Source organism: Sturnira hondurensis, unplaced genomic scaffold (genome assembly GCF_014824575.4).
Source record: "Sturnira hondurensis isolate 20B ecotype Veracruz unplaced genomic scaffold, ASM1482457v3 Scaffold0021143, whole genome shotgun sequence".
In the NCBI taxonomy this organism is placed as follows: Eukaryota; Metazoa; Chordata; class Mammalia; order Chiroptera; family Phyllostomidae; genus Sturnira; species Sturnira hondurensis.
The window spans coordinates 332280-351048 of NW_028093774.1; the positions used below are offsets into that span (position 1 = coordinate 332280).

At 42.7% G+C, this 18769-nt stretch overlaps 1 protein-coding gene across 2 annotated transcripts in view; it reads right to left on the reverse strand.

The window, feature by feature from the left end:
- RCOR1 (REST corepressor 1) overlaps positions 1 to 18769 on the reverse strand; it is a 118260-nt gene that overhangs the window by 50078 nt on the left and 49413 nt on the right. Inside the window, exon 3 of one of the 2 annotated variants that reach the window (XM_037031161.1) lies at positions 845 to 928. The exons of the other annotated variant lie outside the window; for it this stretch is intronic. Within the exon in view, the coding sequence (XP_036887056.1) occupies positions 845 to 928 (84 nt within the window). The remainder of the gene's footprint in view (positions 1 to 844; positions 929 to 18769) is intronic. 2 annotated transcript variants of the gene reach the window in all.

An 18769-nucleotide genomic window follows, 5' to 3' on the forward strand; every position in this document is an offset into this window, starting at 1 on the left:
TTCTGCTGGACATTTGCCACTGGTGGCTTTTTAAAATAACGCCCTGCCATGAGCACTGATCACTGACTTTGGGGCGGAGGTGAGGATCAAAGACCCCTTAGAAAACCCCTTCTCCACAAAAAGGCACATATACCAAAAAACTTTGCATGTGAGTTTCCAGGTTCAGAAATCACCACTAATTCTATCCACACAACCCTGCTAAAAAATTCTCAAAAGGGAATTCGGTTTTTCTTCTCGCTTTTAAGTTATGAAGAAAATAAAAATTGAAAATGACAAAGACTCTAGTAATACAGTAGCTACAGAATTTTCTCAGCAGAGGCGGCACAAAGCTGAAAAAGCGAACTCTACAAAGACGACTATTACTAACAGCTTAGAACCGCCCCCCCCTCCCCCCACGAATCCAAGTGAATAAGATTTCAAATACATGAAACAAACAGCCAATTCTGAAGTTTTATTTTTGGTGAAGCTAAAGTCCTATAGTATAATGCACATGTGACCTTGGCAGTCTTTGGAATTAGAAACCTGTCCAACTCGCCATCTTCCTAAGTCTATAAATCCCCAGCTGCGTTACAATCTCCCTTCCACTCTACGCCTTTCCTCCTCGTTACTTCAGTATCTGCCTGTGTAGCATTTTGAAAAAAGTATATTGTATAACCACAGATTAAAAATCTTTCAAACATCATGACAGGCCACAGTAAAGAAATACACACTTTCACATTCTTGTAATTATTTGTTTAAAAAATGTAAGATAAATGTAATATATGTAGGGACTTTTAGCTACGAAGCTTCTTTAAAATTTTGTATTAGGTAATAAAGTAAAAAATAAACATGCTCTGAAACTTACGTTTTGCTTCTGATAGATTCTGATTAGGTGACCAGACCAGCATGCCAAGATTGTCTCGTTCTTGACTGCGTCTTGCTAATTTGGCTAGGTAGAAATAAAAAAGAAAATTCTTATTATAACTTAGCAGACACATGAAGCAATCAGCAACATCAATGCACTGGTCTTTCAGCCTGAGAACACGATGCCACCACCCACCCTTTACTGAAACCTGCCCCAGTGCCACCCACTCACCCCCATCAGGTGATGGTGGCAGTGGAGGAGGCTCTGAGGTCTCCTGAAACATTTCTAAGTCTTTTCCTACTTTACTGCTCCTTACTTCATAAACAGGTATGTCTGCGGTGGGTGTAATTATCATTCTTACACCGTTACACTGTCAGGTCACTCAGCTCCAAGGAGGCCGTTGGGCCCGCGCTCGGAATGGCCCCAGAGCCCCCGACTTTCAGACATGGGGCATCTAAAAGGGGAACCACCTGTGGCGAGATGCTCAAAGATTCTTCCAAAATATGAACCCCTCAGGTGTGCTCAGAATACCTTCACCCTTCCCTGCCAGAGTACCTTTTCATGACTTGACAGCAGGAACCCAAAGATTTTTTCAACAACTTTATTAAAGAATAAATCTTCAAAAAGATTTAACTTGAAAGGAAACTTCTGAAGTGCATTCAATTTGTTAAGAATCTTTGATACAAAATAATAAGCCAACAGGTTTACAAGTGCCATAAAAAAGAAGGAAATGTTACCATTTGTGAACACATGGGTAGACCTAGAGGATGTTATATTAAATGACAGAGAAAGATAAATACCGTATGATTTCACTTATATGTAGAATCTTAAAAAACAAATGAAACAGAAACAAACTCCAACACAGAGGCCATTTTGATGACTGCAACAGAGAAGGGGCTGGAGGGGCCGGGTGAGAGGGGGAGGGGCTAAGAAGCACAAATTGCTGGTTATGAAGAGTAACAGGAGGTAAAGTACAGCACATGGAATAGTCAGTAATACTGTCATGGCGGTGGTGCCAGGAGGGCATCAGACTTACCGGGGTGATTACTTTGTAAGCTATGTAACTGTCTAACAACATAGTTGTACACCTGAAACTAACATAAGAAGTATGTACAACTATAATCAAAAAAATTTTTTAATTATTTAAAAATTTTAAATTTGGATTGCAAATTAAAACCACATGATATCACAACATACCCATTACGAAAGTACACCATTAAAAAGACTGACAACGCCAAGGTCTGGCAATACGTGGAGGAACTGGAACTCTCACACACTGCTGGTGGGAAGGTAAAACAGTGCTGTCACTTTAGGGTGACATTCTGGCAATTTCCTAAAATGTGGTGTGCTATATCCATTCAATGAAATAAAACTCAGTAATGAGCCCTGACTGGTGTAGCTCAGTGGATTGAGCGCAGGCCTGCGAACCACATGATCACGGTTCGATTCCCAGTCAGGGCACATGCCTGGGTTGCAGGCCAGTTCCCAGTTCCCAGGGGACTCACGAGAGGCAACCATACATTGATATTTCTCTCCTTCTCTTCCTCTCTAAAGATAAATAAATAAAATATTTTTAAAAATAATAAAAAAAACCCCTCAGCAATGAAAAGGAATGAACCACTTAAGCATAAAACACAAATGAACCTCAACGCAATCATCCTGAGGGAAAGAGTTGCAAATACGAAAGGGAGAAGCCAGAAAGAATTCTTTGGTGCTGGGGAGAAATGGATGGTAACCATACGAAAGCAGTTTGCAACAGAAATGGGCATGCAGACAGGTGTACATGTGTCTGCAGGCACACATATGCACATTTATCTCCCAGCTCCGCCCCCTGAGAGGGCTTTGATGCAATGACAACCCAGCAATGCTTGCACACATCTAGCTCCCAGATCTTGGTTTCTACCTACCATTCACCAGTGAAAGAATCTAAGTGTCCATGGAGAAACGGTTGACTGCGCGGCTCGGAGAGGAAATGTGTAAGAGGACCCTGGAGTATCTTGTTATGCCAGAAGGTAAGAAAGTGTTCAAAGAAAAAGAGGATCTTTGTCCTATTGACCAGACCTGAAACAATTTGTGCAACAAAATAAATGACAGTAATAACCTAACAATCTGAGTCCATACTGATACAAACAGACAAAAAGACAGATTGAGGGGGAAATCAAATGGGGCCAGAATAGCCAGGTCAAAGCTGGAAGACTCACACCACTCTATTCTAATAATTTCTACATATAAAGGTACAGTATTCAGAACAGTGTGGTTCTGGCAAAAGGACAGACACACAGAAAGATGGACATGACAGTGCAGCTACAGACCCACATGTTCACGGTCAGCTGAGTTACATCTCCATATGCACAAAGAAAGTGATCCTCCATCTATACCTCACTCCTTATAAAATTAAAACAATCTCAGATATAAAAGTAAAACCACAAGTATAAAACTTTTAGAAAAGACATGAAAAAACCTTCATGAACTTGAGTTTAGGAAAAGATTTTTCAGACATGACACCAACAGTATAATTGATAAAAGTTTTAAAAAATTGTAACTGGAGCTTAATCAAAACTTTGAAGCTCCTGTTCTGCTAAAGACACTGTTAAGAGAAAATAAAGACTGTGAGAAAGTATTTCTAAGTCATATACCTGACAACTTGTTTCCAGAGTATACAGAGAACTTTAAAAACTCAGTAATAACAATTTTTTAAAAAGTGAGTTGGGGGGTGGGCTGGGCTGGGAGTAGAAGACAGAAAACTGTACTTGAACAATAATTAAATAAAAAATATTTTTTAAAAAGTGAGCGAAGATTTGAACAACCACTTCACTGAAGAAGATACAGAGAGGGGATAAAAGCACGTGAGAAGACCCGACACCACTGGCCAGCAGGGAAGGGAAAATTAAAGTCATGACGAGAAACCAACACACGGCACAGCTGTGAGTACATTTAAAGTAAAAGAAATGCTTAACCAAGTACTGCCACACACTAGGAGCAACTAAAACTCTCCCAGAGCGCTGGAGCAAACACAAAACAATGAGGCCACTTGGAAAGGCTTCCTGTAAAGGTCTAGGTAACAAACGGCTGACCCAAGAACCCCACTCTTCGGTACCCAACCTATGGAATTAACCCATGCTTACAACGAAGCTTGCATGATTTATTATTTATTTTATTTTTATTTTTTTAAGGATTTTATTTATTTATCTTTAGAGGGGAAGGAGAGAGGGAGAGAAACATCAATGTATGGTTGCCTTTCGTGCGTCCCCTGCTGGGAGTTGGCCTGCAGGGAACTGGACTACAACCCAGGCATGTGCCCTGACTGGGAATCGAACCGCGATCCTGTGGTTCGTAGGCCCGCACTCAATCCACTGAGCTACACCAGCCAGGGCCTTTGCATGATTTATTATTATAGCAGCTTTATTCACAACCACCAAAATCTGGGCAGAAAAAATATGTCGCCCTGGATGGGCAGCGCAGTAGGTCAGAGCATTGTCCAGAGGCACTGAGGTTGCAGGTTCAGTCAGGGCACTACAACAATCAACCAATGAATGCATCAATGGAAAACAAACCCATGTTTCTCTCCTTCTCTCCCTCCTCCTCTCTCGAATCAATTTTTAAAATTTATTTAAAAAGAAAAAAAATGTCCTACAAGGAGTAAAGATAAACTGTGGTGCATCTATACACTGCAATAAACACCACACAGCAATAAAAATAAATAAACTACTGACATGTGAAACAACATAGCCTTATCTCAAAAACATAGTGAAAAAATCCAGTAAATCCTAGAAAAGGTTCCATATTATGTGAGCCCATTTCTACGACACTCTGGAACAGAAGACACGACAGGGCTGGGGAACAGATCGATGTTCCGAGGGTACAAGGAGGAGGAGGGGTGAGAACAGCATGAGGTGAGTTTCTGAGGAGGTGAAACTGCTCCGTATCCCAGCTGTGCTGGGTGCACCAAAAGCCAGTCCATTTTGTTTTATGTAAATTAAAGAATATAGAGACAATGAAAATAAATTAATGCCATTCATTTCTGGATAGATACTGATTATTTGCTGAAGGTGGTAACTCTGAGGATGCTCTCCTTGTTTAAAAATCAATTACCAAGTGTTAAAAACCTTAACAAAATATGCACTGCTGGTGGGATTGAGAACCGCCACAGCCGCTATGGAAAACAGTAGAAGAGACCTCAAAAAATAAAGGGAGCATTTGACATCTTGCTTCTTGGCATATGTCATCAGATTGACCCAAATAAACTTTTATAAAACTTCAACAGCAAAACGCCCTGGCTGGTGTGGCTCAGTGGACTAAGTCCTGGCTTGTGAACCAAAGGGTTGCTGGTTCAATTCCCGTAAGGGCATATACCTGGGTTGCAGGCCAGGTCCCCAGTGGCAGGGCGCCAGAGGCATCCACACACTGATGTTTCTATCCCTCTTTCTCCTTCCTTTCCCCTCTCTCTAAAAATAAATAAAATCTTTTTTAAAACTTCAAAAGAATAATGAAAAAGAAAAACAGAGCTGCCATGTGACACAGCAATCCCACTTTTGGGTATTTATCCAAAGAAATCCAATACACTAACCTGAAAAAATACATGCATCCCTATGTCTACTGAAGCATTATTTACAACAGCCAAGATTATAGAAACAACCTAGGTATCCATCAACAGACGAATGGATAAAGAAGAAAGATGTGGTCCATATACACCACGGAATATAACTACAAAAAAAGAATAAAATCTTACCATTGTGACATGGATGGACCTAGAGGGTATTATGCTAAGTGAAATAAGGCAGACAGAGAAAAACAAATAACATATGGTTTCACTTATACATGGAATCTAAAGAAAATAAATGAACAAACAAAACAGAAACAGACTCATAGACACAGAGAACAAACTGATGGTCACCAGATGGAAAGGGGGTTGGGGAGCTGGGTGAAGAAAGCGAAGGGAGTAGGAAGTACAAATTGGCAGTTACAAAACAGTCACAGGGATGTAAAGTACAGTATAAAGAATATAGTCATTAATACAGTAAAAGTTGTGCCAGGTGGCTACTAGACTTTTCGGGGAGATCACTTGGTGGGTTACATAAATCTCTAACCACAATGCAGTACACCAGAAAACAATATATGTCAACTGCAAATGAAAACAAAGAAGCTTAAAAAATAAACCCAGCCCTGGCTAGTGTAGCTCAGTGGATTCAGTGTGGGATGAGAACCAAAGAGTCCCTGGTTCGATTCCCAGTCAGGGCACAGGCCTGGGTTGCTGGCCAGGTCCCCCGTGAGGGTCAATCACACATTGATGTTTCTCTCTCCCTCTCTTTCTCCCTCCCTTCCCCTCTCTCTAAAAAAATTAATAATGTTTTTAATAAACAAACAAACAAACCCAGACCTAGCTGGAAGTGGGATGACAAGGCAATGGAAATGACCAACCCTCATCAGGAGAGAGAGGAAGCAGCATTCACACCACCCGTGGGAATGTACTTTCACAAGGACTTCAGAGGGAAGCTGGCCGTGCGTAACATAGCTGAGTATGGACACCCAGACCTCGATTTCTAAAAAGAATATGCATACAACAGCCACATTTTTCAAACTCAGGTCAGACCTATTAAAATTAATTTATGGGTCCTAACCAGCACTTAAAAAAAAAAAACCAAACCCAGAATGTTTAAGTACATGTTTAAACTACTGGTGGAGGTTTTTCAAAGTTTAAAAGTCCCTGCCTGTAAAGACTCTATGTAAGATGCACAAGGAGAAGGATGAGAAGCTGTTCCATGTGTCAACTTGGGTGAGTTAGAGATAGTAATCAGTCATTTAATCAAACACTAACTGACCCAGGTGTTGCTGTGAAGGCATTCGGTAGCTGTGGTTAACAACCAGAATCAGCTAAATTCAAGTAAAGTATCTCCATGATATGAGTGGACCTCATCTAATCAACTGAAGGCCTCAAGAGCAAAACGTGCCACTTCCCAGGAGAAACTGTGCCCCCAGACTCCCCAGTTGGGGAAGCCTCAACTCCCCACCCCTCTCCCGCCGCAGGATAGCCCTACAGATTTCAGACTTGCTGGGCACTCACAACAAGCAAGCCAATTCCTTCTAAGTATCTAAATAAACAGACGCACACCCCTATCAGTTCTGTTCTCTGAAAAATACTGCCTGATGTGGATTACTACCACGGCATTGTTTATACTACTGAAATCCATCCAGGAAAACCTTAAAAGTCCATGAACAGAAACTGGCTAAACCATAGCATGTGCATTCAAAGGAATTAAATACAGAAATGAGATTACCAGATCTACAGATAGCAACGATTTGTATTACAAAAAAAGAAGTTAAAGGAAATGTATGATACCATACTATAAATATTAAAAATATAAAAAGGAAGCTACATGTTATTAGGGTTATACATTTAAAGTATAAAACATGCACAATAAAGGATAAAGAGCCCTGGCTGGTGTGGCTCAGTTGGCTGGAGCGTCGCCCCATAAACCAAACGGTGGCAGGTCCAATCCCTGGTCTGGGCGCACGTGAGAAGACAATAACTGATGCTTCTCTCTCACATCACTGTTTTTCTCTCTCTGTCCCTCTCAAGGAAATAAAAAAAAAAGTCCTCAGGTGAGGATTAAAAAAATATATTTTTAAAGAATAAAAGCCGCCCTGGCTGGTGTGGCTCAGTGGATTGAGTGCTGGCCCATGAACCAAAGGGTCATCCGTTAGATTCCCAGTCAGGGCACATCCCTGGGCTGTGGACTGGGTCCCCAGTGCGGGGCAAGCAAGAGGCAACCACACACTGATGTTTCTCTCCCTCTCTTTTTCCCTACCTTTCTCCCTCTCTAAAAATAAGTAAAATCTTTAAAAAAAAAGAGAGAGTAAAAGCCACCCTAAGAGGGCTATCTTACTCTGGCTGTCTATTTATAATGCTTTATTACTGTCTGCAAATCTGGGTAGTAAGTAGGAAAATAATATTTTATGTAGTTTCTATGTCATATAATTTCAAAACTTTTTAAAATATGTATTTCATTGATTATGCTATTACAATTGTCCCATTTTCCCCCTTCATTCCCGTCCACCCTGCACACCCCCTCCCACCCACATTCCCCCCCTGCAGTTCATTCATGTCCATGTGTCGTAAGTTGTTTAGCTTCTACATTTCCCACACTACTCTTGCCCTCCCCCTGTCTATTTTCTACCCACCATCTATGCTACTTATTCCCTGTACCTTCTCCCCCCTTCTCCTCCTCCCACTTCCCTGTTGCTAACCCTCTGTGTGATCTCCATTTCTGTGGTTCCACTCCTGATCTACCTGTCCTCTCAGTTTGCTTTTGTTTTAGGTGTGGTTGTTAATAACTGTGAGTTTGCTGTCCTTTCACTGTTCCTATTTTTTATCTTCTTTTTCTTAGATAAGTCCCTTTAATATTTCATATAATAAGGGCTGGGTGATGATGAACTCCTTGAATTTCACCTTATCTGAGAAGCACTTTATCTGCCCTTCCATTCTAAATGAAAGCTTTGCTGGATAGAGCAGTCTTGGATGTAGGTCTTTGGATTTCATGACTTGGAATACTTCTTTCCAGCCCCTTCTTGCCTGGAAGGTCTCTTTTGAGAAATCCGCTGACAGTCTGATGGGCACTCCTTTATAGGTGACAGTCCCCTTACCTCTTGCTGTTTCTAGGATTCTCTCCTTCATTTTAGTCTTGGCTAATGTAATGATGATGTGCCTTGGTGTGTTCCTCCCTCAGTCCACCTTCTTTGGGACTCTCTGAGCTTCCTGGATTTCCTGGAAGTCTATTTCCTTTGCCAGATGGGGAAGTTCTCCTTTATTATTTGTTCAAATAAGTTTTCCACTTGTCGCTCTTCCTCTTCCCCTTCTGGTACCCCTATAATTTGGATGTTGGAACCTTTAAAGATGTCCTGGAGGTTCCTAAGCCTCTCCTCCTTTTTTTGAATTCTTGTTTCTTCCTTCTTTTCTGTTTGGTCATTTTTTTCTTCCTTCTGGTCCACTCCACTGATTTCAGTCCCAGTTTTCTTCCCATCACTATTGGTTTCTTCCCATCACTATTTTTGTTGTTCTTATTTTGGTTGTTTGAGGAGGCACAGTGTGTCTACCTATGCCTCCATCTTGGCCAGAGGTCCTCAAAACATTTTTTTTAAATTAAAAAGAATATGTGATGTGATGTTACCTAATACAGTATCTATGTCTTAATTTAAAATAATCTTGTCTCACAGTAAGCAAATCTTGTCTCATAGTAAACAAATTACTCTTCAAGCATATTTTCTGTTCTGCCCTGAAACCATCAATTTGTTTGTTTTTAATATTTTATTTATTTATTTTTAGACAAAGGGGAAAGGAGGGAGAAAGAAAAGGAGAAAAACTGTGTAGCTGCCACTTGCATGTTCCCTACTGAGGACCTGGCCCACAACCCAGGCATGTGCCCTGACTGGGAACTGAACTGGCAACCCTGTGGTTCACGGGCCTACACTCAGTCCACCCAACCACACCAGCCAGGGCTGAATTAGTTATTTCTTATTCTTAATATTGTATTTGTCAACTGTTTGAAACCAAAAGCAACATGTTTACACTTACATTTTATATTCCCACTGAGAGTATATGAGGGTTCCAATTTCTCCACATCTTCGCTGGAACTTGTTATTATTTGACTTTTTTATTCTAGCCAGTGGGTGTAAAGTGGTGTCTCACTCTGGTTTTGATTTGCATTTGTCTGATGACTAATGATGCTGAGCATATTTGATATGCTTACTGGCCATCTGCATACATTCTTTGAAGAAATGTCTATTTCAAATCTGTTGCCTACTTGTGAATCAGAATATTTGACTAGAATGATGAGACTGTAAAATGGTGTCTCTACTTTGGAAAACCGTCTAGCACTTCTTCCAAAGGTTAAACACAGTTACCAAATAACCTAGCAATTCCATTCCTAGGTATGCAGCACTGAGAAAAGAAAGCATATGTCCACATAAAAGCCTGTACACAAATGTTTAGAGCATTATTATGTTAACAGCCAAAAAGTGGAAACAAGCCAAGTGTCCATCGACTGATGAATGAATACACAGCATATACAGTATAGCCACATGATGGAATATTATACCACCATAAAAAGAAATTTAGTGCTAATCCATGCTTAGTATAGATAAGAGCTGATAATATTATGCTTCACAAAAGCAGCTAGTCACACACACAAACACACACACACACACACACACACTGCATGATTCCATTTATATGAAAGGTTGAGAACAGGCAACTCTACGGACACAGATAGCACAGGCTAGTGGTTGCCTGAAAGGTGTGGAGTGTTTTGGAAAAATGAGGAATGACAGCTAACAGGTATGGGATTTCCTTTTTTTTTTACTTCTCACCTGAGGATATGTTTATTGATTTGAGAGAGGAAAAACACTGATATGAGAAACATTGATCAGTTGCCCCCCACACTTGCCCCAAACCAGGGATCAAAACACAACCCAAGTTGCGTGCCCTGACCAGGGATCAAACTGGCAACGTTTTGGTGAACGGGATGACACTCCAACTTAGTGAGCACCCGGCTGGGGAGGGCACAGGGTTTCTTTATGGGATGACAAGAACAGCCTGAAACTGACTGTGACGCCAGTTGCACAACTTGGTGAACACACTAAAGACCACTCACTGAATTGTGTTTTAAGCACCTGAATTAAGTGCGTGTGGAGAGAGTAACTTGACAGTGGAGAAACCTGACAAATGCCACCTCAGCCAGGGGGTGACAGCCCCCATCAAAAGTGACTGCGCTGCACTGATTCCCTTGATGTGATGAGAGTGGCAAGTCACTGTCGTAGTCTTCCTCCCAAACCCTCAGTCCCAACCAAAAAACACTGTACAAAAACCCTGGCCAGCAGCCCTCAGAACTGCTGAAGCCATCGAAAACAAGGTAGCTAATAAGAAACCGTCACAGCCAAGAGTTGCTGACCAAGACACGGCAACTAAATGTGGTGTGTATCGTGGATGGGATCCTGGAACAGAAAAAGGACATTAGGTAAAAACTAAGGAAGTCTGAATGAACGATGGCTTCAGTAATAACAACGAATCAGTACTGGTTCATTAACGGTAACAAACGTACCAGACTGATGTAAAACATTAATAACAGGGAAATGGTGTGGGGTACATGGGAATTCTCTGTACTATCTTTGTACCTTCTGTAAATCTAAAACCATTCTAAAAGGTCAACTTTGAAAAAAAAAAGACCCTCCCATAGCTTCCACAGTGTCTTTAACATAAAACTCATGGCATTCCAAGGCCCCACAGAATTGTCAAACCTCACTTAACACTGAGAATCTGTGCACTTTATGTCAATTACATCTTTTGGATTTATTTATTTATTTATTTTTAGAGAGACGGGGAGCAAAAGGAGAAAGAGAATGAGAGAAACATCAGTGTGTGGTTACCTCTCATGTGACCCCTGCTGGGGACCCAGCCCACAACCCGGGCATGTGCCCTGACTGGGGATCAAAGCAGCAACCTTTCAGAAGTTTGCAGGTCAGTGCTCAATCCACTGAGCCATGCCAGAGAGGACTCAATTATTTCTTTTTAAAAGACCTTTAGAGCAAAGGTTGGTATAAATTTTAAAAGCCTGAGAGAAAAATACCGCCTACAAATAAGTGACAAACTGACAGTCAAATTCCCAACAGCAACAAAAGTCAAAGATAGTATAATACTATTTTTTCAATCCTCACCCCAGGATATGTTCATTGCTTACAGGGAGACGGCCGGGGGGGCGGGGGGGCGGGGGGGGGAGAGGGACAGCAATCGGTAGCATCCCATATGCATCCCAAACCCACCACCTCGGTGTGTGCCCTGCCCAGGAATCAAACCTGCAACCTTTTGGTGCACAGGACACACCGACCGACTGAGCCATTTGGCCAGGGCTAGTGGAACACTGTGTTTAAAGGGCTGAGAGGAAACCTTAGGATGTATCCTGCAAAACTCCCAGAAACATGGAAGTTCTGTCTAACCGTACGCCTGTTCTCAGGGTTCATGTATCCCCCCCACGGTAATCCCACTGCCGCGCCTTCTTCCTTTCCCACATCTTCCCCCTTAACACTTCCTTCTCACTGCAAGGTCCACCCTCTCTTTTCCTACCACAACCTCCTACTTCTCCTTCCAGACAGCCCAAGGATTACCACCTTCGGAAACTCTGCTCCGCCTCTCCCAGGCCGCGTCAGCAGCCCGCCTACCGGCACTCCCGGGGCACTGAGGACACCTTCCACCACAGCTCAGGCCTGTCATCAGCGGTGCACATGGAAGCACCTGATGCTGTGGCTGGAACAACGCCTTTGTAAGTAAGATAAAAGTATGAGTGGTAGTACTGTGCNTCACTGCAAGGTCCACCCTCTCTTTTCCTACCACAACCTCTTACTTCTCCTTCCAGACAGCCCAAGGATTACCACCTTCAGAAACTCTGCTCCGCCTCTCCCAGGCCGCGTCAGCAGCCCGCCTACCGGCACTCCCGGGGCACTGAGGACACCTTCCACCGCAGCTCAGGCCTGTCATCAGCGGTGCACATGGAAGCACCTGATGCTGTGGCTGGAACAACGCCTTTGTAAGTAAGATAAAAGTATGAGTGGTAGTACTGTGCTCCCCCTTATTGACAGGGGGCCCATGCAAGACCCCCAGTGGATGCCAGAAACTGCAGATGGCACTGGACCCTCTATATACTATGTTTTTTTCCCTACACATACATACCTATGAAAAAGTTCAATTTATAAGTTAGGGACAGTAAGAAATTAACAATAATAATAAACTAAACTATAATAATATACTGTAGTAAAAGTTATGGGGCCCTGGCTGGTGTGGCTCGGTGGACTGAGCACCAGCCTGAAAACCAAAGGGTCACCAGTTCAATCCCCAGTCAGGGCACATGCCCGGGGTTGTGGGCCAGGTCCCCAGCTGGGGCTCATGTGAGAGGCAACCAATGGATGTTTCTCTCCCTCTCTTTCCTCCTCCTTTCTACTCTCTCTAAAAATAAATAAAATCTTAAAAACAAAAGAAGGTAATGTGAATGTGTCTGTGTGTGTCTCTGATAACCAATCAGGTCACTAAGATGGCTACTAAGTGACTGACAGATGAGGAGAGCACATACAACATAGATATACCACACAGAGGGAGGGGGTCACATCTGGGCAGGACGGAGCAGGACTGAGCAAGATGTGCTCAGAATGGTATGCAATTTAAAGCTTATAAATTTCTGTAAAAAAAAAAAATGTACAGGGAACCAACAGTGAAGGGAAGGAAACTGGGACTCAAAACAATTTGGAACAGAGGAAGAAAGAAACATTCAACTGGAGCAGAATGAAGAAACAAGAATCCAAAAAAATTAGGAGAGACTTAGGAACCTCTGGAATATCTTTAAATGTTCCAACATCTGAATTATGGGGGTATCAGAAGGGGAAGAGGAAGAGCGACAAGTGGAAAACTTATTTGAACAAATAATAAAGGAGAACTTCCCCATCTGGCAAAGGAAATAGACTTCCAGAAAATCCAGGAAGCTCAGAGAGTCCCAAAGAAGTTGGACCCAAGAAGGAACACATTAAGACACATCATCACTACATTAGCCAAGATTAAAATGAAGGAGAGAATCCTAGAAGCAGCAAGAGATAAGGAGACAGTTACCTACAAAGGAGTTCCCATGAGCCTATCAGCTGATTTCTCAAGAGACCTACAGTCAAGAAGGGGCTAGAAAGAAGTATTCCAAGTCATGAAAGGCAAGGACCTACATCCAAGATTGCTCTATCCAGCAAAGCTTTCATTTAGAATGGAAGGGCAGATAAAGTGCTTCTCAGATAAGGTCAAGTTCAAGGAGTTCATCATCACTCAGCCCTTATTGTATGAAATATTAAAGGGACTTATCTAAGGAAAAGAAGAGGATCAAAATATCAACAGTAAAATGACAACAAACTCACAGCTATTAACAACTGAATCTAAAAAGGAAAAAAACTAAGCAAACAACTCGTATAGTAACAGAATCACAGAAACGGAGATCACATGGAGGGTTGTCAGTGGGAGAGTTTGAGGGGGAGAGAGGGAGAAAGGGTACAGGGAATGCGAAGCATAAATGGTAGGTACAAAATAGACAGGGGGAGGTTAAGAATAGTGTAGGAGATGCCGAAGCCAAAGAACGACCAACGACTGAACATAAAAAAGAAAAACAAGCCCCGAGTGGTGCAGCTCAGGGACTGAGTGCCAACCTGTGAACCGAAAGGTTGCTCATTCGATTCCCAGTCAGGACACACGCCTGGGTTGCTGGTGAGGTCCCCATTTGGGGTACAGGAGAGGCAATCAATCGATGTTCTCTCTCGCACAGCGATGTTTCTCTCTCCCTTCCCCTGCCTTTAAATAAATAAATTTAAATAAATAAATAAATAAATAAATAAAATCTTAAAAAAAAAGCAGTAGTAAAACAAACAAAAAAAATTAAGCAAACAATCAGAACAGGAACAGAATCACAGAAATGGAGATCACATGGAGGGTTATCAGAGGGGAGGGGGAGTGGGGAGAATGGGGGAGAAGGTACAGGGAATAAGGAGCATAAATAGTAGGTACAAAATAGACAGAGAGAGGTGAAGAATAGTGTAGAAAATGCAGAAGCCTAAGAACTTATATGTACGACCCATGGCCATGAACTAGGGGAGGGGGGCAATGTTAGAGGGAGGAATGATGCACGGCTGAGGGGGATAAGGAGGGGAAAAATGGGACAACTGTAACAGCACAAGCAAAAATATATACTTAAAATAAATAAAACCTGTGAATTTCTAGACTTTTTCATTTAATATTTTTGGACCACAGTTGACCGTGGAAAACTGAAGCTGTGCAGAGTGACCCCGTGGATAACAGGGGTTCTACTATAATCACTATCAGTGGCTTTGAGATCAGTAACACCTAATTGTAACACACAAAACAACCCTATGAGATAAGAACTGATGTACTTTGTTTGAAAAGAGGGTTTAAGCGACTTTTACTAGAGCGGAACGTTGTCCAGGATCTGAGCTCACACCTGAGACTAACCCCATGCTGGTCTGAACCCATTCTTAGCCACTCTGTCACTGAGTGACGATGAACTTGGCTTCATCAAACCCTGGTGAAAAACGGGGAGGATAATGCCTACCGTTTGTGCACAGGTTTGTGATTAGAAAAGGTACATATTAAGTGCCTGGTACATACTTAATAATAATAAGTAACAGCTACTATTCTCTTCTGTTTCTTGTTAGACTGAGGTTCCTGAGACCTCTGTATCTTTACTGTCGGGCACATTATACCTGCTTCATAAAAGATGACTAAATTAGTATGTACAATCTAACGAGTTAGGTGCCCAATTAATGGGAAATTCTAGAAGGGGAGCAGCACACTGTTCTACTCTCTTTCCTTCATCACAGCTATCTAGACTGACAAGTGTGAGACCCAAAGAAGGCTGGGCAGCAGCTCCTATGGTGCTGACCTCTGAACACAGCCCCCGCCCCACTCCCTGCGCTGCTCTGCATGATAGCACGCCACCCTCTCCCGGCAAACACAATCCCTAAGGGAGGCCATTCCCGACGCACTGCAGTTCACAATATTCTAAGGTGACAACACTGGGCAAATCATTTCCCTCAGAACTGGCCACATCACCATCCAGCAATCTAAGCCCAGCCAGTGCCCAAAGGGGGGAAACGGGACAAGTGTAATGGCAAAATCAATAAAATATATTTTTAAAAAAGAATCAGTCTTTTCTAGATGAAACAAACACTTTCCTTCCATGTTATTAATTTAACAAACATCATTTTTAAATGATTTTTTAAAGATTTTATTTATTCATCTTTAGAGGTGAAGGGAAGGAGAGAAGGAGCGAAATATCAGTGTATGGTTGCCTTTTGAGTCCCCTGCTGGGAACTGGCCTGCAACCCAGGCATGTGCCCTGACTGGGAATCGAACCACGATCGTGTGGTTCGCGCTCAATTCACTGAGCTACACCAGCCAGGGCTAACAAACATCATTTAACACCAACATAGTATCAGCACAGTGAGCCCTTAAACTAGAAAGGAGGGACAAACACTTCAGGGCCAATTAATTCCACAGTGGGACGCTTTACGCTCTAGATCTCCCTGTTTTTCCCAACACTGTTCTACCAGGAATGTCACAGCGGCACACTAATCAGGTGGACCAGACCACGTTGGCAGACCGCAGAGACACTGTGGGCCCCGCTCCAGACCACTGCTACAAAACTGACCCCACGAGAAAGCGAGTCACAAGAACTTTTTGTTTCCCAGTGCACAAAAAGTCGTGTTTACTCTACACTGTAGTGTATTAAGTATGGGATGGCATTATGTCTAAAGCAATGTACATACCTTTATTAAACTATACTTTATTGCTAAAAAATGCTAAACATCCATCTGAGCCTTCAGCAAGTTGTAATTTTTTCCTGGCAACGGGTCTTACCTTCACTGTGTAAAAAAGCAGTGTCTGCAAAGTGCAATAAAGGGAAGCTCCATGCTACAAGGTTCTCCTGTATTGGTGTTTCACCACCAAGTGCTCCAAGAGGAAAAACCCCTCCAGCCACAGTCTAATGGTGATGCACTGCCACCATAAGAAGTACAGGGGACAGCCCTACCCAGTGTGGCTCAGCTGGGTGGGCGTCCTCCCAAGAAGCACAGGTCAGTGGTCTGATTCCTGGTTAGAGCACATGCCTGGGCTGCATGCTCAGTCCACTGGTGGCGTGCCCTCCAAAGGCAACAACTGATGTTTCTCTCCCTCTCTTTCTCCCGGTCTTTCCCTTTCTCTAAAAACAAGTAAATAAAATCTTTAAAAAATAAACAAAAGAAATGCAAAGGACCTAGATCATCCTAGAATATTGGAATAATATTCCCAATACCATCACCACTTCTCCATGGCCCACCGAAACCTTCAGTTACTGAACATTAGTTAGCTGAGAACCTATCTTTAAAATTATTCCATGTTATAAGAGTTTCCTTATAAAAGTTGAGTTAGAAAAAAGAGAACAGAGAATTCTTTCCAAAGGTTTGGCAGAACAGGTTGTTTAAAAGAGCAACAGAAAAAGTAGCCACCAAAAAGGTTGACAGTGGTATACCGTAAACTGGGTTAGGCTTCCCCTGAAGGGCAGTTTGGCAATGTTTACCAAAGCCTCTAGCGGTTTCTCCTCAATCAAAATAATCAGAGGGCTTTGCAAAAACTCACCTACCAAGTTGCCCATCATGTGCTGCTAAAATGGCACTAAATTAAGAACAGCTCAAATGTCCAACAAGAGACTTAAAAAGGCCGCTACAACTCTGCAGTGGAACCGAGCGCACACGAAAAGAAGCTTTGCAAGTCCATTCTATGACGTGGGAATGGTGTCTGTGTTCCATGCGGCTGAGTCAGCTCTGACCCCATAAACGAGCAGTGTCTACATCAGCCCTGCTCAGCCACCTCCTACAGACCCACACCTGTGGCTTCCACTATGGAGTCAACTCAGAGCATACTTGGTCCTCCACATACATGAAGTCAAACCAAGGAGACTACAAATACAGCCTGCATATTACACAATCACCCATTGCAACAACTCAGTTAAAACTGTTTCCATCAAAGTCACTGCAGAGACTGAACTAGAAGCCTAAGACAGCTGGTTTCTCAACCCACCTCCCCTGCAGACGTGCCTCTCCTCGCCTGTGCTCCCTCTACCAAGATCACCCACTGCCCAGTGCCTTTCTCAAAAGCTTAACACTTAATAAAGGACTAAATTTTTTGGAAATATTTTCTTTCCTCTGCAGTCTTACAAAGTTAGGGGATACTGAGAGTATAAAGCCACTGGCAGAGTTTAATGAAAGAAAAAGAAATGAATATTCATTTTTTAGGTGGAATAAAAAGCACAATGGGTCAGTTTTTAATTTTTATTCTATATTTTTTTACATTTTTCTTTGTTGATTTTAGAGAGAGAAAGGAAGGAAGGAAGAAAAGAAGAGGAGAGAGAAAAATATCCATTTGTTTTCCACTTAATTTTGCACTCATTGGTTGCTTCTTGTATGTGCCCTGACCAGGGATCAAACCCGCAACCTTGGCGTATGGGGACGATGTTCTAACCAACTTAGCTACCCAGCCAGGGCCTATGGGTCAGATTTTTTTAAACCTACATGATTATTACTGACTTTTCTGTAACTAACTCAAATGTGTGAGGATTTTATTATCAGATCTCTACCTCCACAATTTCTCTTTACAAGGTGCTTTAATCCACTGAAAAATTTTGGACATTCCTGTCCCAAAGAGAGCCTAAAAAAGCCCTTCTAGAGGCACGACCCACACAGAGTATGCATTCATTCCTGACTGTGATGCCATCCGCTTGATCAGCCTACTTTTCCTGTAAAAGCACTTGGCACCCAAGAGGTTAAATGCCTAAATAGAAAGTAAGACTCTCTATTGTAATTTAAAATAGAAACTAGGGAATTCCTCTCTTTCTGATATACAGTGATAGGCAATCAATTTGATAATAGCCTTTTGGGGCATTATCTCCCTCCCATGAGCAATGGGAGGGGTGCCTCCCTCCCTTCCATCCTACGTGAAGCTACACCCACTACTGCTCCGATTCAAACAGTCTTCCCCGAGAGTCGCTGCAGTTTCCTGCCTCAACAGTGCTGGAGCAGAACCCAGTGCTCAGCCCCCACCCCAGCCGGCTGCCCAGACCCATCCTTTTGCCACCCCCTCATGGTGCCCAGAGACCGTGCCAAGGTCCCTGCCACCGCTCCAGCACCATGAAGCTGCCTGTCCTCAGCCACCATCCACCACGTCAACCTACAGCTCACACTTCCTGCGTCTACCTGCCCATGTCTCGCTGCTTGGACAGCGATGACGTGGCTTGGAAGAACCTTGCCAAGCACCTTCTCCAGCAATCTCACGGAGAGAGGGAGCATGCTGAGAAATGATGAAGCTGC